The sequence below is a fragment of the Passer domesticus genome, chromosome 2 (genome assembly GCF_036417665.1).
Source record: "Passer domesticus isolate bPasDom1 chromosome 2, bPasDom1.hap1, whole genome shotgun sequence".
Lineage (NCBI taxonomy): Eukaryota > Metazoa > Chordata > Aves > Passeriformes > Passeridae > Passer > Passer domesticus.
Genome location: NC_087475.1, coordinates 127,198,316 through 127,224,103, shown reverse-complemented (window position 1 = coordinate 127,224,103; position 25,788 = coordinate 127,198,316). Strand labels below are relative to the sequence as shown.

Sequence of the window (25,788 nt, the reverse complement as noted above, 5' to 3'; positions counted from 1 at the left end):
CCCAGGGCCAGGCAGTCCAATCCGAGCTGCTGCAGCCGGGGAGGGCTGTGATTCCCCCGCTCATGGCTTTGGAATTCCCGTCTGGAAACAGCTTCCAGGCAAGCGGCTCGCCCCCAGGGCAGCGCCCTGTCCGCTGCCCTCTGGAGGGGGCACAGGACGCTGTGGGCAGCCCGAGGGGCGCTGCCGGGTTCCGGACAGGGCTGCAGCCCTCCCTGGGAGCGGGCGGTGCCGGCGGCTGGGAGCAGGGGACATTTTCGGGACATCTTCGGGACGTTGTTTTGGCGTGGCGGCGGAGGCGGGACGCGAACCCGCGGCCCCCGCGCCCCGTGCGGCTCCCTGAGGCCGCCGGGAGTTGTAGTTCCCGCGGCGCGCCCTGCGCCGCCCGCCGCGGCGCGGGGACTGCGTTTCCCGTGGTGCCGCGCGGCGGGGGCGGTCGCTCCCCGTTAATCGCCGCTGGCAGCGCCGGGCGCGGATCGAGCCCGGCCCCGCCGAGCCCCGGCCGCCCCTCGGCCTCCCCCGGGCGCGGCCGAGTGAAGGAGCGGCGCCTGCTCCGTCCTCATCCTCCTCTTCCTCCTGCCCGCCACCATGGGCGACGGCGGCGCCGGCGGGGACGTGAACTCCAACGTGCTGGTGTCCCGCAGCACCGGGGACGCGCAGCTGGACAAGGCGGTGTGGCAGTGGCTCAGCTGGGACAAGGTGGGCGAGCGACGGAGCGGCCCCGCTGGTCCGGGGCTGCCCCGGCTCCGGCACGGGCACCGGGGGCAGGGAGGGGCTGTCCCGGTGCTCACCCGGGCAGGGATAGGGATGGATGGATGGATGGTGTCCTGGCACCTGGAGCACTGCCCAGCACTCACCTGGGCATGGATGGATGGTGCTCACCTGGGCAGGGATGGGGATGGACGGATGGAGCCATCCCAGTCCTCACCTGGGCATGGATGGACGGATGGAGCCATCCCGGAGCTCACCTGGGCAGGGATGGATGGATGGATGGATGGATGGATGGATGGATGGATGGATGGATGGATGGATGGATGGATGGATGGATGGATGGAGCCCTCCCGGTGCTCACCTGGGCATGGATGGATGGATGGATGGATGGATGGATGGATGGATGGATGGATGGATGGATGAAGCCCTCCCGGCCCCTGGAGCTCCCCCTCGGGCTGGGGCTGGCTCAGCCCCTCCTTAAATGGTTTAAATGCAGCAGGAGTGTGTTTTCCCGAGCTGCCCGAATTAATCCCTCCCCAGGAAAAGCACGGCCAGGTTCCGGCATTCCCCTTTTCCTGCAGCCCCGAGGCGGTGTCAGGAGCGCTGCAGGCTGGGTTAGTTCGCATTAAACCACCCGAGCCCACGGTAACAGTGTGGTACTGGGGGGTGTTTTGCCTGCCCTGTCGTTTAAAGGGTTACTTTGGGGTTTTTTTAGTTTTTTTTTAGGCTGCTTTCTCCACCCATCGTGGCCTGTGCTTTAAAAAACACCTTGGCCATGGGGGAGGGCAAGCTAGCAGAGGGGGTTTGGGCTGCTTTTCCTTCATTTCTTCTGTTTCTCCCTCCTGAACCTCCTGTGCCTTTATTTTTACCACCACGACAGCCCGTGTGCTGGTTCTGCTTCCTCCTCAGCTCCTCCTGCCGGGATCCAAGCGGGAGAGCCCCTGATGGAGCTCCCTCCTGCCCGGGAATGTGGCTTCTCCTCCGGCTCTGCAGCAATCCCGGTGCCATCTGCACCTCCTGCTGCCCTGGAAATGTCCGGGCAGGGAGGAAATGGCATTCCTGATAACACGTTTGATAACCCGGGTTGAGCCCCGCTCCACAGTTTATTTTAATAACCTCTTGTTAGTGTGGTGGAAGGCTTCTGTTGTTTTTAACAGCTTGTTTTGCCTTCCCTAAAAATGTGTGAAGTCAGAGCTTCCACTGGGAGGGAAACGTGCAGGTTAAGGCTGTTTTCCTGGGAAGGAAACCTTTGCTGCCTGCCAGGCTTGCCCCCTTCCCAGCTGAGCCTCCAGAGCTGCAGGGTTTTTTGGTGCCCCTGATAAAGGAAAAATCTATGCACTCCCTTCCCGGCTGTGGGAGGCTGCTGTCCTCCCGCTTAATTGGGAGCTGCTGGCTGTAATTAACGACCAGAGGGGTGCTCTGTGTGCTTTGGGTGCTGGGGCTCAGCAGGCAGAGCTCTGGAGCAGCGCTCCCTGGGGAAGCACGTCAACAACTGCTCGTTTTTATCCCTTCAGTCCAATTCCCTTCCACCCTCTCCCTGACTCTCGTCACCCAGGGGCTGCTAGAGCAGGTCCCCCTCACACATCCTCCCTTGGTGTCCCTGTCTCAGCTGCCCCGAGGAGGGTCCCTCCTTGCTGGTACACTGGTTTTGGTCTTCTTCCAGCTTCTGTGGCTTTTGAGATGCTTTCCAAGAGGAAATGGACCTGGTGGTTTGAGACCAGTGACTTGCTCCAGCCATTTGCCTTGCAGTGTTTTTGCTTATTAAGACTTTTAAGTGGATTTTTAAGATTAACATCGGGAAAAGTAAGGCCTCAGAAAAAATAATTGATGCTCAAACCAGCCTGAGGCTTTCCCCCTTCCTTCAGCTGCACATGCATAGAGTGTGCAAAACAAACAAAAAATTGCTGCGAGTAGTAAATTATTTTGACAGAGTATTAGCTCTGAAACCTAACTCTGGTGGTAAGTACGGGTGATTAACATGATTGGGTGTGAAAGAGCCATAAGAAATACCCAGTTAATGCCCCTGTCTTCACTTCTCCACTTGTTCCAAACCTTGAACCCTGATGAGCCACAAGAAGTGTGATTCTGCCTTGGCAAGAGGTGGCAAGCTGGAAGTTTGGCAGAGAAGATATATTTTTTTCTTGTTCCTCATAATACTTCAGACCTTTCAGGAATGTGTTGCAGAGCCCTGATTCTGGTAGTGACTTCTTATAAATAGTTGTTTTATATATATATAGTGATAATTTCAGAGGGAGAATAATTTCAGCGCTTTTTTCCTGGTGTTTATGTGATCACAGAGGAGCGTCCAGTCTGTCACCCACGCAGCAGCCTGTCTGTCTGTGTCCTCAGTGCTGTATTTCCCTTTTTTTGTGACCAGGAGTGGGAATCTCTGCAGGGAGGGCTCTGCCAAGCCCTGATCCATGGGGGTCCTGGGGACAGGATCCTGTCCTAGGGACAGCTCCTTGAGGGCATGGCCTGGGCTCTGCTCCTTCTCCCTTCCCCTGTGTCCATGGCTGGGAAATCGGGGATGCCACCACAGATTCCATCTGGGAATTGCAGCCCTGGGAGCTGGGGAGGGCACGGGGACAGCCCCGGGCTCCTGGGGCAGCCGCAGGGGCGAGGAGCAGGGATTCCCTGTGGCACGGGCAGCTCACCCATCCCAGACAGCGGGCACAGCCCTGCCCTGGGTGTGCCCGGGCAGCAGCAGCCTCTCCCAGGGCCGCTGTCCCCTTATCTGCCACCTCCTGCTGCCGCTGGACACCCGGAGCCCCTTCCAGGGGGAGCTGCTGCCTCCTGATTGTGGCCCTGCCCTGGCCCCTGGAGGCTGGGCTGGACACCTGCAGGTGTGTGCTCCACAGACACCAGGACATGGGCTGGGGAGGTGTCACTACATAGATTGGGCTGCTGTAATTTATTTATTATATATACATTTATACTGGGTCGATATTGTGTAGTTATCTTATACACATTTATATTGGGTTGGCATAATTTACTTATATATAAATTTATATTAGGTCAGTGTCACTTAATTATTAGGTACACATTTATATTGGGTAAGTATCATTTAGTTATTCTATATAATAATATCATATATGATATGTATTATATAATATTTCATTTAGTTATATATAATATTCAGTTACTATATATACATTTATATTGGGTCAATATAATTTATTTACTATAGACGAATTTATATTGGGTCAGTGTCATTTATTGGATACACATTTGTATTAGGTCAGTATCATTTAGTTATTAGATACACATTTGCATTGGGTTGGTATAATGTATTTGTTAGATACAGATTTATATTGGGTCAGTATCATTTACTTATTATATATAATAATATTTTATATCATATATAATAGAATATTATATATAATTTAATTATTATATATAATAATTAGTTATTATATATACATTTATAGTGGGTCAGTATCACTTATTTATTAGATACACATTTATATTGGACCAGTATCATTTAGTTATTAGATACACATTTATATTGGGTTGGTATAATTTAATTGTTAGATACACATTTATATTGGGTCAGTATCATTTAGTTATTAGATACACATCTCTATTGGGTAGCCTAGATTTATTGTGTACATATATATGTCTGTTAGGGAGGTGCCATGTATTTATTTACACATGTATCATGAAGTTGAAGTATTCCTAGTGTTTGAGGAGGGTGATCAAATAAACAGATGCCAGGAGTTCTCTCAGAAATTTTGGTGCTGATGGTGTGGTTTTTGAAGTGTGGGTTTGGTCTGAAATCTCTAAGGAACTTTTCTTTTTTTGCCCCCGGGAAGAGGAGCCATCACAGAAGCCCCCCTGAGCCCTTCAGCTGTGTGAGCTGATTTCACAGCTGCCAAGCAAACCAGCAGAGCCCCTGTTTGGGGATTTTGGGGTTTGCAGTGGGGTTAAGTGCCAGCAGAGCTGTGGAATTCCCAGGCCAGGGGGCAGGTGGTGCTCAGGGCCAGGCTGGGTGTTGCAAGAGCTCAGCTGGGACATAGGGTGTGACACTCCAGCCTGGGGGAAAAGGGCAGCTGGAAGGAGTAAAGGTGTGCCAGGCTGGGATAAGGGAACTGGGCAGGAGTAAAGGTGTGCCAGGCTGGGATAAAGGAACTGGGAAGGAGTAAAGGTGATGCCAGGCTGGGATAAGGGAACTGGGAAGGAGTAAAGGTGTGCCAGGCTGGGATAAAGGAACTGGGAAGGAGTAAAGGTGATGCCAGGCTGGGATAAGGGAACTGGGAAGGAGTAAAGGTGTGCCAGGCTGGGATAAAGGAACTGGGAAGGAGTAAAGGTGTGCCAGGCTGGGATAAAGGAACTGGGAAGGAGTAAAGGTGTGCCAGGCTGGGATAAGGGAACTGGGAAGGAGTAAAGGTGATGCCAGGCTGGGATAAAGGAACTGGGAAGGAGTAAAGGTGTGCCAGGCTGGGATAAGGGAACTGGGAAGGAGTAAAGGTGATGCCAGGCTGGGATAAGGGAACTGGGAAGGAGTAAAGGTGATGCCAGGCTGGGATAAGGGAACTGGGAAGGAGTAAAGGTGTGCCAGGCTGGGATAAAGGAACTGGGCAGGAGTAAAGGTGTGCCAGGCTGGGATAAAGGAACTGGGAAGGAGTAAAGGTGTGCCAGGCTGGGATAAAGGAACTGGGCAGGAGTAAAGGTGATGCCAGGCTGGGATAAAGGAACTGGGCAGGAGTAAAGGTGTGCCAGGCTGGGATAAAGGAACTGGGCAGGAGTAAAGGTGTGCCAGGCTGGGATAAAGGAACTGGGAAGGAGTAAAGGTGTGCCAGGCTGGGATAAAGGAACTGGGCAGGAGTAAAGGTGATGCCAGGCTGGGATAAAGGAACTGGGCAGGAGTAAAGGTGTGCCAGGCTGGGATAAGGGAACTGGGAAGGAGTAAAGGTGTGCCAGGCTGGGATAAAGGAACTGGGAAGGAGTAAAGGTGATGCCAGGCTGGGATAAGGGAACTGGGAAGGAGTAAAGGTGTGCCAGGCTGGGATAAAGGAACTGGGAAGGAGTAAAGGTGATGCCAGGCTGGGATAAGGGAACTGGGAAGGAGTAAAGGTGTGCCAGGCTGGGATAAAGGAACTGGGAAGGAGTAAAGGTGTGCCAGGCTGGGATAAAGGAACTGGGAAGGAGTAAAGGTGTGCCAGGCTGGGATAAAGGAACTGGGAAGGAGTAAAGGTGATGCCAGGCTGGGATAAAGGAAATGGGAAGGAGTAAAGGTGTGCCAGGCTGGGATAAAGGAACTGGGCAGGAGTAAAGGTGTGCCAGGCTGGGATAAGGGAACTGGGCAGGAGTAAAGGTGATGCCAGGCTGGGATTTTTATTCCCTAGGAAATTATTGGAGTAGCTTCAGTCACAAGTGCTTGTTAATCTATTTTTAAAAGAAATGTCTGTGCTGTTGCTGGAGCGTTGCCTCGGTTTTGCAAAGCTCCATAAACCATGGAATGTGTGATTTCTGTTCTGTTTTTGCAGGGGAGCAGTGCAGTGTGCCCTAAAAAGCTGTAGAGGATGCTGTGTAATTTAATAACTGCATTTTGAAGCCAAGCCATGCACTGGCCTAGTGTGAAATGAGGTTTTCAATACTCCTGCCTTAGACTCTTTTCACATCAGTCATTTGTTTTCTGGTTGGCTGCCTGTGAACAGCTGAAAGAGAGACTTCCACTTTTGCAGTTTCATATCTATTGTGCCCCATTGTTGTGGTTTCTTTTAGGCCTGTGTTTAGCTGTGTAGTGAGCAATGCCTTTGCTTGCCAGGCCAGCCAGGAGCCTGGACAATAATGGCTTGCCTTTTATTCTAGAGCACACAGACGTAAAAATAAGAAATAAAAAGTTATTAGAAATTCCCATGTCCAGGGTTCAGCTGTCAAGCTGCAGGAATAATTTCAGATTTTTCAATGCGTTTTATGGATTATTTTTCCTCCCAGTGAGTGTGCACAGCTCATGTCCTTGTGCTTTCCCCAGCACTTTGCCATCCCCCTGCCTGCCTGGAGAGCGTTCCCAGTGCTGCTGGAGCTGCCTGACCCCTGCTTTAAATGTCAGGGGAGCTTCACCCCTGCCCTGCAGATGCCATCTGCCTTTCCTGACCTTTCCTGCAGTGCTCAGGAGGAGCCCTTGTGCCCCAGAGCAGTTCTTCCCCTCTGCAGTCTGCTCTCCCAGCCGTGAGCTCGCCCTGTCTGTGCCGTGTGTGGATCTGGGAAGTGCCCTGCCCTGCTGGCTGCCAGCAGGCAGGCTGAGCTGCTTGGTGGCCAGATGAGTTCAGTGGGGGCTGGACAGCTGAGGAGCCAGCAGCAGAGGTGTGCAGGGCTGTGGGTTTGGGGGAGCAGTGGGGGTGGGAGCCCAGCCTGCTGCACAGCGTTCTGCCCACCCTGGGGGCTTTGGAGCCTGCTCCAGGGCAGGGTGTCCCTGCCCCTGGAATGGGCTGGTCTGCAAGGTCCCTTCCAGCCCAAACCATCCTGGGATTCCCATGGTTTCACTGTGCCTGTTTCCTGTGGGTGGGGAGGAAGGAAGTGCTGCCTCGAGGTTTGGATTTCTGTCTGTCCTCTGGGGGCGAAGAACGGGAATGGAGTTGTGCTCTCTGCCTTGGGAAAACCTGTTCCAAACTCCCTGCTCCTCACACCGAGGGGCTGGGAGATGTCCTGGTGACCAGACAGTCACATCAGTGGCAGCAAGAGCTCTTGAATCCTTTGTTAATATTGATAACATGGGAATAATGTGAGAAGTGAGTACAGCGGAGGCTGATGCACACACATTTTATAGCATAGGAGGGATTTGCCCTAGGAATTCCCTGGAACTGATGAGCATGCACAGTTGAGCTGCTGGTTCCCAGCACTGACGGGAGCCCCTGGTGTTTCTGCAGAACCAGAAGACGAAGGAGCAGATCGAGAGCCTGCTGCAGGACGGGAAGCACGGCGAGCTGCGCCAGCGCCTGTGCTGCCGGCTCAGCTTCGGCACGGCCGGGCTGCGCTCGGCCATGGGAGCAGGCTTCTGCTACATCAACGACCTCACCGTCATCCAGTCCACACAGGTGAGCTGGGCTGGGCACCCCTGGGGCAGCCCCTGCCCCGCTGGGATCAGCTGGGATCAGCTGGGAGCCCCGGGCTGGGAGGCAGCAGCCGGGAACAAGCACGGCAGGCTCAGCGTGGATGGGGTGGTGTGGAGAGCTTGGGCTGGGCTGGGATTTGGCCAGTGGTCAGTCTGCTGCCCAGCCCTGGAGCTGGGGCTCTTACCAGCTACCCTAAGAACTTGTACTTGGAGTATAATGTATAAATACTTGTAGAGTTTCAAAAACAAAGCAGCAAAAATAACCCAAACGAAAGAAGCAAAGCCCCAACTCAACAAACCTTTTCTTTTGCTTTCAGCACAAGTTGTGGGCATATGTGGATTGAGTAATGTATGTTTATGTAATTTACATAAACAGTTTATTTGTGCCCATCTCTAGCCTTGACTGGTTGAAAATAGAATGAGCTGGTATATTTGGAAGACTTGTGCTTGGGAAACCAATAAAATGTTTGTTATGACAAGACTACTGAATTTTACCTATCTTGACAGATACACTCCATTTCTATAAAAAGTATGATCAAAGGTGTTTTATGACAAGGTTTAGCAGGGCCTGGTTAAACCTGTCATTTAGTGCTGTGCACCTAAACTTTCCAGCTGGTTTCTCTTTGCTGATGCTGTAACCTCCCTCAGGACACGTGACTGAAATAATGCCTTCTGCTGGCCTAGCGTGGAGGGAAGTGCTTAAAACTTGGAACAGCTGGGGCTCCCAAAGCTGTTTGACATTCTGTTGTCTGAGCTGTACGACTGGAGCCCACGCTCTCGTGGAGAGGCCAAATTCCAGTGCTGTTTATGGAGGCTTTGTGTTGAAATGTTGGTTTCAAACCCAGCCTCTCTTTGGCAGTTTTACTCTGCAGTGTCTCCTTGGGTCTAACAAAACCTTGCTGTAGGGTCTGCCCTGCAGGCTGGGCACATCCCGGCGTGCTGCTCCCTTCCCTTGTGCCCTCCTGCTCCAGGTGTGCCAGCCTGCCCTGCCACAAAGGCTGCAGTGGCACCAGCAGGTCCAGCTGGATGCAGGGAGCAGATGGATAAAAGGGGTTTAAAATCAGTGTTCTGCTGGGATGGCTGAAAGCAGCCGAGCTGCTCTGGAAAGCCCCGTGTCCCTGGCAGCAGAGGAGGCTTTTGGGCTGATTTCCCTGCTGAGGGGTTTGGGGTGCTGCCTGCTCCCTTTGTGCTCAGCCACGCTCCTGGCACAGAGGGAGAGCTTCCCTTTGCCGGGCAGGGAACGTGCTGGCAGGCTCAGTTTCATGGGCATTGCTGGTTTTTGGGAGTTCCAGCAGGGCTGTGTGCCTCTGCCCCTCTGCTCACTGCTATTTTTAGTTGTTTATTGGAGTTGTGTCAGGCTGGGGAGCAGCCTCTGGGCAGTGCGTTGGAACTTTCTGCTGCAGTTTACTGCAGAAACTGCTGCAGGTTCCAGCTGTGTTTGGGCTCTTTCAGGGCTGAGGGCAGGAGCAGTCCTGGTGTGAGCATGGGCAGCCCTGCCTCGGGGTTTGCCCTTGCCTGGGACAGGAATAATTGGCCAGTCAAATAGCAGACTGGGGTGTAATTAATACTTCCTGCAGTTAAAATAAGCTGTAGTGGAGTTGCACATGTGTTCTGTGTCCTTCATTTGAGCTGAGGTTTTTTTGTTTTCATTTGATCTTCACTTGATTTGATTATATTGATATTATGCAAAGTCAGGTCCAGGAAGGTACAGAATATTCAGCAGTTGCTGAAAATGGCAGGTCCATAAACTCCATGTAAAGCCCTGATTCCCTGGCTTTTGTCCTGCCTTGATGTCCAGGTGCATTTATTCACTAATAAGGAATAAAGAAAGGAAGCTGTCACTGATCTCCACAGTGACAAAACCAGCCAGCTTTGCATCAAGGAGGTTCCTGCTGCTTAAAAAGCAAAGCTAAAGGATGAAAAATGTAAATGCTGGTCTTTTTAAAGCTGTTCCTACCTCTCTGGATTCATCAACCAAAAATCTTCCAGTCTTTTCCTTGATGCCATCACTGTTCCCTCACTTCTCTTTTGAACTTGAGCATTGGGGACTGGGCATGCTGTAGATGTGGACTCCTTCTCTTCCATGGATTTTGCATCAGGAAATCACCTGAACCACGCAGTGGGAGAGGCAGTTGTGATACTTCAGTCACCTGAGGAGAGTTTTGGCTCAGATCTGAGTGCTGACACCTGCTAATGAGCCATTAATTATCACCACGAGATGCACTTGTGCCTCCTTTAGAAGTGGTGGAAGTTTAACGGCAGAAGTAATTAGGGACACTATCAAAACCTGAGTCTTGTTAAGGGGAAATAGAAATTCTTTAAACTGAGAAACTTTTCCAAGAGAGGAGTTAACCCCAGAGGTGCTGGAATTCCTGACTGCCCTTGGGCACCTGGGAGAAGATTGGTGTGAGCTCAGGCAGAGGGTTTGGACAGCAGAGGCCCTGCATTCACTTCCTCACTGGCATTTATTGATTTACTTTTATTTCCTGCAGCTTTCATAACCGTGTTTGGATAGCAGGCAGGTCCCTAAGGACTGAGTTAACTTCAGCTGTGGAGGCTGTGGCTGAGCTGATTTTGAGCAAACTGCTCCAAAGCAGAAAGGGAAGACATTCCTGTTTCCTTCACACAGAATCTTAGCCCAGATAAGGGGTCTGCTGTAAGAAATGTGCTGTTCATGTCTTTAGATGTTGTTCAAGTCAGCTTGAAGAGTTTTCCCCAATGCTCTCTCCTCTCCTTGCAGCTGTGAGTGGAAGTTCAGGGTGAACACTTGGAGTGTTTTGGGTTCAGTGTGCAGGTGATCACAGCCTCCAGACCTGCCACTGTCCACAGAGTTCTGTTCATTTTAACAGTGAATATATCCCTCTCTGTGTAAACCTGGTCATGCTTTGGAGCTCATCCTTGCAGTGCCTTTCCCAGCCTTGACAATCTGGGATTCTGAAGGACCAAAGCCTTTTAAGAGAATGGATCTTGGCTGAATTCCAGGGTGGGAGGCAGGCTGGCTTTCAGAAACCCAGATAAAAACATCCTGAAGGATTGCACCGACTACTGGCTGGGGGAAAATCTGTTTAACTCTGGTAGAGAACACCCCACTCCCATCAAGGGGCAGCTTGTGCCTCTGACAGAGGCAGCATTTGTGGGATCAGCGTGGTGCCTCTGCAGGTCATGGTGCTCTGGGAACTTCCACTGGCAACAGATGAGTTTTTCTCAATTTGGTCTTGAGAAGATTTGAATAAATGGAACACAGTATGGATTGAAAATGAGTGTTTGTTTCTTGAGGGTTTGTTTTCCCTTAACTTTTATTTCCCACAACAGTTTCTCTGGTTACTTGCTTTCTTTCAGTGACCACTGGGGAAAAACCACTGCTGCTCTTGTGGCTATTTTTATTGATGTGTGTGAGCTGTATTTTGCCTACTGACATTATCCATCCTTTGTGTGTGCTGCACTCCAGCTAATTCTCCTTTTCTCCTTTTTTTTTTTGTTTTTTTTTTTTTCCAGGGGATCTACAAGTACCTGGAGAGGAACTTTTCAGACTTTAAGCAGAGAGGCTTTGTTGTTGGATATGACACACGAGGTCAGGTCACCAGCAACTGCAGCAGTAAGAAGTATGAGTATTGATTACATCTGCAAGACTAGAAATGAAATTGTGGCTGTAAATGCTTTCTGTCCTGTCAGCACTTGCTCTTTTTCTTTGGGATGAGCTGGGCACACTCTTTCCTCTCCCTTAGTCCATTGGAACAGTAATGAGGAGAGGCTGGGACTAAATCCTTTGTTTGCCAGCCCAGGAGTGCAAGGCTGCTTGCAAGATTAAATGCACAAGAACATTAGTGTGCCTGGAGACAAATTTGAACATGAAGGTGAATTCAGAGTATGAACATCCAGCTGGAAACACTGAATATTAATGCACTTTTTACCCTGTCCTGCTCTGGTATTTCACACCTGGTTTAAGCTTGCTTGGGGAAGGGCAATTCCACCTGCAGCCTGCTGTGCTTTCAGTTTGAGGGGATTTTACCTTAAAATGTGGGCTTCCAGCAATGGCAAACTGCTCTTTGCAAGGAGAGGAGAGGAAACTGCTTCCTAATTTCTCTTAGGAATCTTAATCCCTTGCCACTGGGGAGAAAAACCCACGTGGGTAATGGCATGCTGTGCAAAAAAAGCCAACCCAGTAGCTAATCAGCGTTTTGGTATGGGGGAGTTAATTATTGCAGTTATTGTTGTAACTAACAGTTCTTTTTCCTTTTAAATTCAGTGGTATTTAATGTTTCAGGGATGAAGAAGTCCCTGGTGCAATAGAGCACAGAATGCAGTGAGTCTGTCCTCTCCCCTGGGATGTGTGTGGCCCATTTTCCCCAGACTGTGGGTTAGGCACAGTCTGAAAGTGGGGAGGTGCAAGGGTGATGTTCCTTGTCAGCCCCCCAGAGCCTGGGGCTCAGCCTGGATGGCCACAGAGGTGTTTCACACGTCCAGGCAGCCCCTCAGTTCCTCACTGTGTGTTTCTCCTGCCCCTGGGATCCTGCAGAGCTGGAATCCAGCTGAACTGCCCCAAAAGAGTGCTTTCCCAGTGTGGGCAGCAGGGCCTGGGGGATGGCAGGTCACCAGCTGTGTCCTGTCACTGCGCTGGTGTGAGCCAAGCAGAATTTCAGCAGCTTCAGCTCCGAGCTGAGCTCTCAGACCCTGCCAGGTGGTTTCAGGTGGTTTTGGCAGGTGCTGAGGGGGAATTCTGGGGCAGTGAGACATTGCTGGTGATGGGGAGAAGGAAGTCAGTACCAATGTCTGTCTGTGGGAGCAAGGTGAGCTTACACTGTTTCTTATCTCCTCTGTTTTGCCTCTGAGACTTTCTCCTGAGCTGTGCAGAAGGAGTTTGGTATCAGTTACCTGGAAGAGAGTGAGCTTCCCTGGTGCTTGAAAGGGCAAATTTACAATAAAGTGAGATTTAGAACTATGGGCACTGTTCCTAAACATTCTGGAATGAGGGGTGCTGCTTTGCAGGAATGTTTTTAGGAATAGCTCTGCTTCCTGGGCATGGTGTGAGCTGCTGGGCAGGGCTGGCACACGAGCTCTGTGTGGGACACCCAATCCTTTCCCAAGCCTCCTCTTGCAGACATCTGGTGCCTCAGGCTCTCTGGGAAGCTGGTTCTGTCCTTGAGCAGAGGATGGGTGTTCTGTGTCTGTGTGTGGGATATCTGCTTTGTTTAAATGAGGGGTGCAGTGCCTTGCACTGCCCAGGCTGCAGCTGAAAGTGCTGCCTCAGATCCTGCAGCCTGAGAGCTCTGACCCTGACTGTGTAATCTGTAGGATACCACTCCAAGCATGAGCCAAAAAGCAGTGGAGTGCCCTAAGAAACAAGTGCCTGGAGGTGGCAGGAATTCCATCTGGCTGTTGGGCTGCCCTGGGGAGCTGGGCTGACTGAATATTTTCTTTTTCCTGTTGGTAGGCTTGCAAAGCTCACTGCAGCAGTCCTGCTGGCAAAAGATGTGCTTGTGTACCTCTTCTCCACCTATGTCCCTACCCCCTTTGTGGTGAGTCACCTTCTTGTCCTGCTGTTGCACCACACAGTTACAGGAGTATTTGAATTTACTGAAGAGAGCTAGCAGTTCTCTTAAATTCTGTTATTTAACAGGAAAATAGAGGCTGCTTGGTACACTGGGCTCCTCGAGGAGGCTGTAACAAGGGTGCCACCAAATTCCTCAGTGCCTCTGCTTTTAATACCTCAAAAGCAGGCTCTTCTGGTCACAGCAGCTTTTCCTTGCATGGCTTTAGATCCTTGCTTGTGTTCCGTGAGCTCTTCCAGCGTGCCGTGTGTTCTGTGGCCCTTGGTTTGAGGGGAGGACTGGAATGCCTGCAGAAACCTGGGGTTTGTTTTCCAGCGAGCCTTTGTGTGAGTGCCCTTGTTCTGTTTCCAAGGGCTCCTGTAATCTGTGTGCAGGCTGTCAGCTGGCCAGTTGAGGGCTGCATTTTTGAATGACAAGAATGTTTTTATGGAGCGGAGTTAGAGCCGGCTTTGTGCTGCTGGCTCTGCAGGGTGTTCACGTGTGGGGCTGGAAGAGGGGCTGGGGGCACCCCGGGGTGCTGTGGCAGGGTGTCAGGCTGAGCTCTGTCTCTGTTCTTGCAGCCCTACGCTGTGCAGCAGCTCGGGGCCGTGGCCGGGGTGATGATCACGGCCTCCCACAACCGCAAGGAGGACAACGGCTACAAGGTGAGCCTGGACCCTCCAGGGACACCTGCCCCAGCCCAGGCTGCCCCCAGCCCCGTCCAGCCTGGCTCTGCAGCCCTCTGGGGTGGGGCAGCCTGGCCAGGGCTCCCCTTTTTTGTGTGTCCATGAGGAGGGTGAGCTATGTGAAATAATTCATCCTTCTGCAGCCTGGCACACTCGTCTGTGATAAGGGCATATCAGTTTGTGTGTCCTGAGCATGGATCTGCACTGACATTCCACAGAGTCTAATCAGCAGCTGAAGAAGTACCCCAGCAATCTGAGTGTTCACTTCTGAGGCTTAAAACTCACTTTAAAACTTGGCCAGAGCTGAGGTGAATTCACGCACACAGAAGGGGACTGTGCTGAGGATGGGGATGGCTGAAGAGTGGATTAATAAAACACAGTACCATTGGTTTTATTGGTTTTTTGCCCTGGTTTTCTGGGCACTGGAAGGGGGGGTGGCTTCACTTGGGAAGCCTGGGACAATAAAAGCATCCACAATAGCAAGTGCAGTGTTTTAACTGAGCATTGCCTTCCTCAGCTCTGTAAGAAGCTGAACTAAACTCTCAACTTTAGCTGAATGTTCTAGAAGCCCTGTGGCAGGTCAGTGAGTGATGGTGATGTGAGGGAAGGCAGAGAGAGCTCTTGGGGGTGATTGAACTGCTCCTGCCTTCCCTGGAACAAGTCAGAGGTTCTTCACCAGCCTTTGTTTCTGCTGAGCTGGAGCAATGAGCAGGGGAAGAAACCACATGAATTTCCCAGGTGCTTCATTTGTCAAGAAGCAATTTCAAGTTTGTGTCTTCTGATACAAACATATCAGGAGTTTACAAATATATCATCAGTTTACAAAAGTGAAGAGCAGTTTCCTTCTGCCAGGGCCCTGGTGTGTTTCCTGGTTTATTTTTGTGAGGACCCTGGTGTGTTTCCTGGTTTACTTTTGCCAGGGCCCTGGTGTGTTTCCTAGTCTTTCCCAAGAGCCCTGTTTCACCTTTCACAATTTCCCATGTGGATTTCAGCAGCTCCTGAAGGCTTTGGGCAGTGTTACCAAGGGCAGAGGTGAGAAAGCAGAGGCAGAGGATCTGAGCAGAGTCTGCACTGTGAGCTCAGCCTGCTGCTGGCAGCAGAGTGTGGGAAAACTGGCCTCTAAACCTTAAACAAAGGCTTTATTGTGGCTGAGGGTAGACATGGAGTTTCCACTCTCGAGGGTGTTTCCAGCTGACAGATTAGCTGTGGAAAAACAAGGACCTTGGCACACTGCTTATCTGCTTTGCCCTGGGCTCCAAAGCAGGCTGTGTTCCTTTTTCCAGAGCAATGCCAGCCTTGGGGAAGGTGATGCTTTCCCACTGTTGCAGTTTGCAGTGCACTCCCAGATACAAGTGCCTGCTTTTGGTTTCTCACATGCTGATAACTCAGCTGTGATAGTTCAACACCAGCTTTGAGAAAAGAGGCTGTGTTAGCTCCATTTATCAGTTGTGAGCTCAGAGGTTCGTGCTGGATGACTCCAAATGTCTTGAGAATCAAACCAGGCAGGTGCTGGCTTCTCTGTGTGGCTTAGGCACAAAGTAGGTGGAATCCTTTAGCTAAAAGAATTTATCAGGTTGATCATCTTCATAAATAAACTGTGTCTTGTTTTCCTCCATCTTACCCCAGGTTTATTGGGAAAATGGAGCACAGATCACCTCTCCTCACGATAAGGAAATCATAAAATGCATAGAAGAGTGTGTTGAGCCATGGAATGGCTCTTGGAATGAAAATCTGGTGGACACCAGTCCCCTCAGACAGGATCCCCTGAAGAAAATTTGTGACAGCTACATGGAGGACCTGACCAAGATCTGCTTTCATAGGTATTGTGCAAAGCAAAAGGCACCTGAGTTGTGTTTTAGACTGAGCTGTGGGTTTCATGTGGGAAAAACTGACTGCAGACAGACTTCCCTGTGTTCCCTGAGGTGTCATCAAATTAAAATTGTCACCGTCCTTAGGGTTAAGCCATTTAGTTGAGAATAAAGCAGCTGCCTTTGGGAATTAAGCTGCTGTGAAACATCCCAGTGGAAACCATTTAATGCAAGTGAATGTGCTCTGAGAGTTCTGAATGAAATGCAGAAATTCAGAGTAAAAGCGAGGTGCACATGCATAAAGTAGATTCAGTCTAAAGGTGAGGTGGGGCAGAGGATGAGAATGAAAGAAGGATGGCATGAAGCAGAGCTGGAATAACATTTTAAGGTGGTGGAAGAGCTTGAGTTTGATGTAGAAACCAACAGTTTATTCTTGGGAGACTTTGATCTGTTTCAGAGGAAGGTAAATACTTCATTTTCCAGGAGAAGCAGCTTTAACCCAACGATTTCTAGTGCAAAATAAGCACTTTTATTGAATCCTTTGAAATTAATGCAGGGATCAGCAGAACAGTACACAGAGGAGCTGCACTTTTCTTTGCTTTCCCTCATGAAAGTGGTCTGGCTGGGGAGCCGAGGTGGTGCTGAAGCTGTGTTTCCTCCCCAGGGAGCTGAACGTGCAGAGCAGTTTGAAGTTTGTGCACACCTCTTTCCACGGCGTTGGCCACGACTACGTGCAGCTGGCTTTCAAAGCCTTTGGCTTCCAGCCCCCCATCCCCGTCCCAGAGCAGAAGGATCCAGACCCCAACTTCTCCACTGTCAAGTGCCCCAATCCTGAAGAAGGAGAATCTGTGCTGGTATCTTGGTTTCTAATTCATGTGATTTCCGTGGGGAAAAACAAACTGAGGGAGAGAAGACCCTCAGTCTTCTCTCTGCTTTGAGCTCTGTTGGCACAGTGGGAAACCCATGGGGGGTTTTCCTTTCACTGGGTGTTAGGTGAAGGCTGTGGGTTGGTTTCCTCTTACGCTTTGGTGTTTTTGCCTCCTCTTCTCCCACCAGGAGCTGTCACTGAGGCTTGCAGAGAAAGAAGGTGCCAGAGTGGTGGTGGCCACTGATCCAGATGCAGATCGGCTGGCAGTGGCAGAACAGCAGGAAAGGTGAGTGGTGAGACCCTTTGTTTCTTCCTGCAGAAAGGGTGCTGAGAGTCACAGCATGTCCCCAAAGGCTTGCCAGGCACAGGCCTTCAATACACTCTTCTCCTTAGGTAGATGGATGTTTGTCCTTCTAGTTTTATCCTTTGGTACTGCTCCAAATGCATTTAAAATCAATTCACCCAGCAGAGAGTAGATTAAATACTTACTGGTGTAATAGTAAATGGCCAAAGAAAGCTCAGCTGAAAACTGAGTGGTTACTGAAGACAGCAAAATCATTTTGTCTGCTGTGTTCTCACTTATGTCAGCCAAACCTTCCTTGGTGGTTGTCATGGGCTTTTTCGGAGGAGTCGGGTTTTTTGTTTGTCTTGTTATTTTTAATTTTAATCCTTTGTTTTCCCCTGCTTGTTCATATTGAAATGAAGTTATTTTTCTCCCACTGACAGGCCCCAGTTCTGATGGTTGTGTAAGTAAAAGCTGGGCAGGCCCTGCCTGACTGCTCTGTGTGGATCAATTCTAGACTGCTCTGTGTGGATCAGTTCTAGACTGCCCTCCTGCTGCTGGGTCATCCAGGCAGAGGTGCCAGAGACACCCTGGGGGTGCCTGTGGGCTCTGGGCTTGTAAATCCCTGAGGTGTGATAGGTGTGGAGTCTGTCAGTAGGGTGGCTTTGCCTAGAGCAGCTTCTCAGTGCTGTGCCCACATCCCGTGTTCAGTGACTGCAGATTTCCTCTCGGTGACTGCAGAATTCCTCTCCCCGGCCCTGGCCTTGCCTCTCGGGGTGTTCAGTTCCTGCAGAGCCCCTCACCTTGCCTCTCCCCGCAGTGGCTGCTGGAAGGTGTTCACGGGCAATGAGCTGGCAGCCCTGTTTGGCTGGTGGATGTTTTCCTGCTGGAAGGAGAGCCGCTCCCAGGGTGCTGACGTGGGCAATGTTTACATGCTGGCAACCACGGTCTCCTCCAAGATCTTGAGGGCAATTGCACTTAAAGAGGGATTTCACTTTGAGGTGAGTGTGGGTTGTGGTGCTGTCTCCATCTGAGCCCTGCTGGTGACCCCACGGGGTGAAAAGTGGGCAGGGGACTTCCAGGCTCCTGGCTGGGAGTTCTGAGGGATTGCAGCTCGCAGAGAATGTTCTTTCACCACACAAGCCTGATTTCAGTCTCCTCAGAGTTCTGGGACTGGGAGATCAGCTGGGCAAAGCTCAGTCACAGGGACACAAATGAGCACCTGAATTGCAGATAACCACAGCCAAGGTATTCCTGCTATCTGAAACCCTTCTGTGTGGGAGAAGGGGATTTGTGCAGCCTGCCCTGCTCACTGAGTGTTGGTGGGTTTTTAGGGAGCACTTGGAGGTTTCACAATTGCCCTCCATGTGCCTGTGCCAGTGGGTTTTGAATTGGGGTTTACTTCAGGCAGAGGAGCTCCTGTGTTCAGATCTTTAATATGCAGCTTTGGTAAGAACTTGCTCAAAAAGAAACTGGGGATGCCCCCCCCCCCAGACTGACAGCTTAATTCCTGCACCCAAATTAAATCTGATTTCTGTTGGATGTTAGCCAGAGGAGAGGTGAGTGCCTGAAATTGTAGCACAAGCATACAAAGGGCCAGGCCTCGTTTATACGTGTCTTAATTAAATCCATGTGCAATAGGAATAAATATTTTCCCAAAAAATGAGGAATTTAAAATTGAAAGGAACTGTGAAAACTATTTTGAGTGACTGGCCAGATAAGCTTAATCAGAGTCAGCATCAGTTCCTTGTAGTGGATTTGGTTCTCTCTCCAAGTTTTGTTTTGTTTTGTTTTTTTTTTAATTGAAAAAGCACATACTTGACTGAAGGAAAAAGAGAAGCTAGGAATTTACACAACCTCTTGGCCTTCTCTAAAAGCTCCCCCTCCTTTTTATTTGTAACTTCCTTCTCTCCAAGAAAAGCTGTTTCTAAGCTTTGACTGCTTTTGCATGATTTATGTAAAACCCCCCAGAACAGTGCTGTCCCCTCCCAGCAGCTGAAAGTGTTGCTTTTATGTTTCTGTGGCTTTTCCTCCTCAGTAACTGTGTCTCATCTGATGAGCAGCACACATGATCTGATGTGATCTGAGCACCACAGCCCCTGACACACTTTTTCCTTGGCCTGGTACTCGTGTCCTAGTTGAGTATCCACCAGGAAAATCCTTTCCAGTGGCTCTTTGCCTTGGACTCCTCATAAAACTGAAGATATGATTTGTCTGATGCTTCTTTACTGTCCCTATTCTGCTTGTCAATTAATTAGATTTAAATTTAAGGAAATAATTTTTAAAAACTCAGGAAACCATCCTTTAGTGTTTTGACTCTGCAGCAGTCTTTCCCATTGACTCTAAAATTCATTGTTATATTTTTTCTTTGGTTGGTGTTTTGGGTTGTTTTTTTTTTTTTTCTTTTCATCTGAAGTGAAGGGAACAGTGGCTATACTTTTTTCCTTGAATTGAAACTAAATTGAAAATACATATTTTAATCACTCCTTTTTTTCCTCCCTTTTTTAGGAAACACTCCCTGGTTTTAAATGGATTGGAAGCAGAGTAAAAAATCTCCTAGACAACGGAAAAGAAGTTCTCTTTGCATTTGAGGAGTCCATTGGTATGAGTGCTGGTATCCCTTTAAGCTGTTGAGAGCTGAGGGGGGAATGTGACTAGGAGGGACTGTGAAATGAAACACACAGAACAAGTACTTAATTTTTATCCTAGCAGTTGATAGCATGGATATTTTGCTCTCATCACACTGACTTGCCAACTCCCACAATAAATTGTATCTGGCTTGCTGATTCTGGTGTTTGCTTATCTTTGCAGCCCTATAACCCCAAGTTCATTAGAGTTCTGCTGCACATGCAGCAATAAAGCAGCCTGCATGTACTGGCCAATTTTCCTTCCCAGGATCAAAGGTTAGAGCTTCAGTCAGGTAAATCAGGGTGATAATCTGTCAGGTTTTTTTTCCACCATCCCTTTTTTTTCTTCCTAGGTTTCATGTGTGGCACATCAGTGCTGGATAAGGATGGAGTGAGTGCAGCTGTGGTCATTGCAGAAATGGCAACTTTCCTGCAGGCCCAGGGCCTGACCCTGGCACAGAAACTCGTTGACATTTATGAAATGTGAGTGGTGGTTTTCATTAGAATGTTCTACTCTGCTGTTTTAGAGCTGGGAATCATCTGAGGAATATTTATTTAAATATTTGTTTGTGTCCCTCAGATGCGTTCTCATGGTGGGTTTTTTGATGTAGGATGGATTAGAGCCCATCACAGCAGGTATCACCAGGGGCTCCAGGAGGGCTGGAGAGGGATTTGGGACAGGACACAGGGAATGGCTTCCCCCTGCCAGAAGGGGTCTGTAACAGCAGGAAGGAATGGCTAGGGATGCAATCCCAGCAATAAAACAAGGGTGGTGTTGGTCAGAATTAAGCCCTGTACTGAGATCTTCTGGGTACCAAATGAGCCAAAACCCTCTGAGTCTTACAATGACAACATCAATCTGCCTGCAGGTACGGGTATCACATATCCAAGACTTCCTACTTCCTGTGCTATGACCCTGCCACTATCAAAAGGATATTTGAGAGGCTGCGGAACTTCGAGGGCCCCCAGTCGTACCCCAAGTGCTGCGGGGCCTACAACATCCTGCACGTCAGGGACATCACCACGGGCTACGACAGCAGCCAGCTGAGCCTGAAGTCGGTGAGTTTGAGTGTCTGAGCGGAGCAGGAGGGCTGCAGAAACCAAAGAGGCAGGTGGGGAACGTGGTGGTTACTGTGACAGCTGACCGCTGCTCCCTCGCTGAGCCCGATGCTGCTGCAGCTCCTGAGCTCCCAGCTGCTGCTGCCGTGGCTGTGAGGGGCTGCTGCTGTTTTGCAGGTGCTGCCGGTGAGCAAGAGCAGCCAGATGATCACGTTCACCTTCCAGAACGGCTGCGTGGCCACGCTGCGCACGAGCGGCACCGAGCCCAAGATCAAGTACTACGCCGAGATGTGCGCGCTGCCCGGGCACAGGTCAGTGCCCGCGGCCCTGCTGCTGCCCCGCAGCACTCCCGGGGGCTCTGCTGCAGCAGCCTTCCCTGACAAACCCAGCTAAACAGCGCTCAGGGGGCAGAATCACAGAATGGTTTAGGCCAGGAGAGCTCTGTGAGAGCAGCGCCCCGCCTGTGACCAGCCCTCACCTTGCCAGCGGGACAGAGTGTCCCATCCAGGCTGTCCCCTCCCTCCTGAGGCTGTGCTGCTGCTGCTGAGTGTGTCTGCAGCCGGGTGGGCTCCCACTGCCTTCGGGAATCTGCTGTTATCCCAAGCTGAGGGAGAGGAACCAGATGTCCTTCACCTGGGCTGAGCCACTTCCAGTTTAATAGTGGGGGGGAAATCCAGGGTGTGCTGACACCACAGAAACCTCTTCATGATTATGGAATCATGGAATGGTTCGTGTTGGAAGGCACCTTAAAGACCATCTTGTTCCACCCCTCTGCTGTGGGCAGGAACACCTTCCACCATCCCAGCTTGCTCCAGCCTGGCCTTGGACACTCCCAGGGGTGGGGCTGCTCTGGGCAACCTGATTATAGCAGTATTAATTGACGTTAATTTAATTACAGGAGAAAAAGGCCGCTAGAGGGCTCTGGGCACCATCTTTTGAAGTCCCTTCCAGCCCAAGGCATTCTGTGATTCCATGATAATCCTGCTGAAAAGGAGCTTGTTACAGCAGGAGTCCCTGCACCTGGAGGGGTGGGAAGCACACAGAGCAAGTCCATCCCCATCGGGTCCTGCTGGTTATTTATTTGTGTTCGGGCGTTTCCCAGACCTCTGACCTGGGCCTGCTCTTTCCTGCAGTGACAGAAGCGTGCTGGAAGAGGAGCTGCAGAAGCTGATCGAGGCTCTGATTGGGAATTTCCTGGAGCCTGCCAAGAACGGGCTGACCTGGCGCTCCGCGTAGGGCCCGGCGGGAGGAGGCACGGCGTGGAACCAAGGACCCAGGAGCAGAACCAGTCTCATCTGTGTGTGTGTGTGTGTGTTTGAACAGCTGCATTCTTGTTCTGTACAGAAGAAGCTTTCTTTTGTCAGGCTTTTCACCAAATTGGGATAAGGAGAGGAGGTCAGAGGAAAGGGTAGGATTTATTGTTGCAGTTTTCAGTCCTTTTGACCAAAAGTTTAATTACCCCACACCAATGCAAATGAACTGCCAGAGTACCTTTGAGGTAGCTGAGCTTAGCTGCTACATCTTGTCTTAAACTCAGTTCAGGTACCTAAAACACCTCTTGTTTTGTGTGTGAAAAGGTTTTAAAGTTTTAAAGGAGTGCTCACTCCAAACTGACAACAAAGGCTGCTTCTTCCCTGCAGCTCTGAGACCTTCCATACAGGTCTGCACTTCCCAAAGCATCAGAGCCGAGCTCAGCATTTCTTGTGCAGGAAAATGGTTGACATTTTCCAGCTGCTTAATAATTCTTCTGTTGGTAAAGGTGTTCTTGGGCATTGTAGCTTTCCTCTGTGTGTCTTAAAATAATTGGCAGTGAAACAATAGTGGCAACAGCTGCAGCGTGGGCTTGGAATTGCCTGGTGCCTTTCCAAGGCTTCCAAAGGAGCAGGAACTTGGTCATTCCTTGGTAAATTGCCCCTTCGGACTGCCACAGGCTCTGTAGCTGCTTTTTGTTCCACATCTCTTAAGGGTCTTAAGCTTCCTTGCTTTTCTGTATTCATTACTTGATTTAAATGCTAGTCAGTGACTTTCTGGTTTATGCTGGCCTGTATTTATATTGTCTGTGTATAAAAAAAAAGCCAACAAAAAAAAACCAAGGAAGAAAGTGAAGATGAGACTGACACAGTTACTAAATTGTGATTGCTTCAATTTTTTTTTGTCATGTCCTGTCAGGTAATTTTTTAGAATAGCACTTTGAAAATACTATTATTCTTTAAGGGTAAGTCTTTTAACAGCTTCTCTCATTTGTTTTTCTCCCTTTGCTCAAGTAGCAAGTGGGACTTGTAATCACATTTTCCAAAAAAGCCACCCAAACCAATACTCAAGTCCTCCTTGTGGTTATTATATTGGATTTTGGGTAATAAAGGCCCTGTTTTGGCACAGGGGAGCTGGTTCTGGAGGCTCCCTGCTGTCACTGGCAGCAAGTAAAGAGAAGCAGCAGCAGTTCAGTGCTGGGTTTTGTCTATGTAGAGATGATGGGAGAAGAGCCCAAGGTGCCCTGGAGTTCAAGCTGTTGTTCTGCCACTATTGTTGCCTCTCCAAATTCATCCTCCTCTGATGGTGCCCTCGCAGCTGGATGCCACAGGATGGCCCAGGGTGGGTTTGTGTGTGTTGCCTCTCCATGGCTTCAGAGAGCCCTGAGGTTTGGGGGTTTCCTGCTGCCAGCAGCTTTGCACTATGTCCATGGAGAAGTATTTCAGTGTCTATGAATGTACATGTGCTAGAGAAGGTCTGTGTTGCACAAGTTCTGACCTGTCACTGCTATTTATTTATTTTCTTATTTTAAGAGAAAGTATCTCCAAATTGTTCTGCCAGTGAGTGAAATGTATCTCATGCCAAAAGCTTGGGTTGTTTGTACCTTGATTGTACATTTGACTGACATGGTGGGGAAAAGAGGCAAACCCAGATACACTCAGAGGATGCTTTTGTTGTTGTCCATGCTGGGTAGGGCTGGGAAGGCATTTCTGACTGCTGCTTTGCCTTCAGCCCTCCAAGAAAGGGTGCAGATCTGCATCCCCACTGCACTGAACTGGAAGGAGCTCCTGCCATTCCTTCCATTGGCAGCAGAGTAAACCCTGAGGCGTTGAGGATTTTGTTCTCCAGGCAGTGAAGAGAACAAGTGACTTGGGACATAATTCTGAACAAACACTGTAAAAAGCATAGTGTGTGTGTGGTGAGCCCAGCTGTGTGTTATTGTAGCAGTCACGTCTTGTGAGTGATGGCTGTGCTCCTACAAAGAGCAGGAATCTGCAGCTTCCCAGAGATCTGCTTTGTGTCAGTAGGCAAGTGCTAGAAACTGAGAAAATGTTTTCAAATAAGCATTGTTAGAAGCTGGTAACTGTTCATAGCCTGTCCTTAATTAAAGAAGGAAACCCAGCTGTGGGGTGTTCTGTGTCTGGGATTTTCCCCATGGACGGGTCTGGCAGGGAGCTGTAGCTGTAGTGATGCTTTTGGGAGGACAGCAGCAGGCACAACGTGTTGAATGTACTTTCAGGGTATAATAACTATTTGCTGTTTTGAAACTGCTGCTACTGTTGTTTTCCTACTGTATTGGAACTGTTTGATATATTTATACTGTTCCATTTGTGGAACTCCTTTATCTCCTCCCTCTGATCTCGCATCCCTTACTTCTGTTACTGTGAAGGACTGGAATTCTCGTTTCCTTGCCCTGTAACTTTGTAATGCATCGTGGTCGAGCTCACTTGGCTTGTGCACAGCCTTCCTTGAGTAGTCAGCTGTTCCTTCCCACTTCTCAGATAAGAACAAAGGCTTTTCTGACTCGAGCAGAGAGCAGGTTATGGATCAAAGGACGCTGTGGATGTTGTTTCCGAGGTGCTTCCAGGTAAAACACGCCTTGTCAAAGTGGCTGAAGCTGTGGCCATACAGCCAGTGTGTTGAGTGTCTGGTACAACCCAGAGGGCTGGGGTTGGTCCCCTGGCTTTGACAGCTTTAATCTCTGGTGAAGTTGGGTCTGTGGGCCTGGGACAGGAGCTCTCTGACTCCAGGCTCTGGTGGCTGGGTGCCTGCATGCCCACATCCCTGTGTGGCTCAGCAGCACTTTGTGTGCCCTCCCTGCCAGGCTCCTGAGGGTTATTGGAGGTTCCAGCTCCCCTGTCCTTGCAGAAGTGTTTGTGTGACACCGGTGGAAGCCAGCAGAGGAGCCACGGGGTCTGTCACTTGGGATGTGTGTGCTGCCTCAGGAAGCACCTGGATGGTCTCTAATTTTAAAACTGATACTGTTATCACTTTGGTTTGTCTTCCCTCCCCCTTTTTGTCCTGTCCCCAACTAAGAGGGGGCTCCTTGCATGGTGACACATGGTGGTTACAGTCCAGCTTGATTCCCTCTGCTCAAGAATGGCTTTGTACAGGTGACTGAAGTATCTCAAGTTGCATCATTCCCCTTGCCTGGAATCTTGGGGGGTTCTGGATCTGTACTCCTGTTTGCCTGATGTCTGTTCTGTAAAACTAGGGTGTATTACAAATACAGAGTGAGAATTTGCACTTTTCTGAAGACTTTCTGTGTACTGCTATGTGGATTTAGCTGAATGAAGTGTTATAAGTAATAAAATATTCCCTTTGTGGTCTCAGTCTGGGTTTCTTTGTCTTCTTTAGACAAACACCTCTGCTTGTGGGATATCCATGTGCCACCTGGATGAGGCCTGGGAACAGGAGACTGTTCAGAGCCTCCTCCTTGTGCTGGCACTGTGATCTCCCTGATGCTGGAGGGTGTCCCTGGGGCTGTGGGGACCTGAGTGTCCCCTCAGTGATGGCTGCAGGCTTCATCCCGGGGGATCCTGTATACCTGCTGTTGTTTTATCTTCCAAGGCTGCTATCCCTGAGCCCCTCTCCTCCCAGCTCAGTGTGGGGGACAGCCAAGAGCCGTGCAGGACCCCTGGCAGTTCAGGGTTGGGGTGCACAGCAGCAGGGAGAGGGGGAGCCCAGGACTGTCCTTGTCCCTGCTGAACACAGACATTTCTTCCAGGACAGCACCGCTGGGCTGGTCCAGCCTCCTCGGGCTCGTGGGAGCAGTGTGGGGGAGCAGAGCATCTCTGGGGGCTCTGGGGTCCCTCTGTATGGCTGGCAGAGCACCAGGACGTGGGGACATCCAGCAATGAGCAGCCAGGGTCGCTGGAAGCTGATGAGCAGTGCTTGGCCTTGCATTCAGGTCTTG

General features: G+C 50.1%; 1 protein-coding gene across 1 annotated transcript; it reads left to right on the top strand.

Annotated features, from left to right (window-relative positions):
- The first annotated feature begins 420 nt into the window (after positions 1-420).
- Positions 421-25,204, top strand: PGM2L1 (phosphoglucomutase 2 like 1). Its single transcript, XM_064411202.1, has 14 exons — positions 421-696; positions 7,578-7,745; positions 11,258-11,364; positions 13,194-13,278; positions 13,872-13,955; positions 15,603-15,796; positions 16,449-16,638; positions 16,841-16,938; positions 17,756-17,936; positions 19,444-19,537; positions 19,916-20,045; positions 20,432-20,621; positions 20,799-20,932; positions 21,755-25,204. Exons 1-14 carry the CDS (start codon positions 586-588, stop codon positions 21,855-21,857), a joined length of 1,869 nt encoding a protein of 622 aa, XP_064267272.1. The 5' UTR covers positions 421-585; the 3' UTR covers positions 21,858-25,204.
- The last annotated feature ends 584 nt before the right edge of the window (positions 25,205-25,788 follow it).

Bases quoted from the DNA above. Each gene is read 5' to 3' on its own strand.
- PGM2L1 (XM_064411202.1), top strand. From the start codon at position 586: ATGGGCGACGGCGGCGCCGGCGGGGACGTGAACTCCAACGTGCTGGTG. The intron at 15,797-16,448 runs GTATTGTGCAAA...TTTCCTCCCCAG, and splicing joins ACCAAGATCTGCTTTCATAG to GGAGCTGAACGTGCAGAGCA. The intron at 20,933-21,754 runs GTCAGTGCCCGC...TCTTTCCTGCAG, and splicing joins TGCGCGCTGCCCGGGCACAG to TGACAGAAGCGTGCTGGAAG.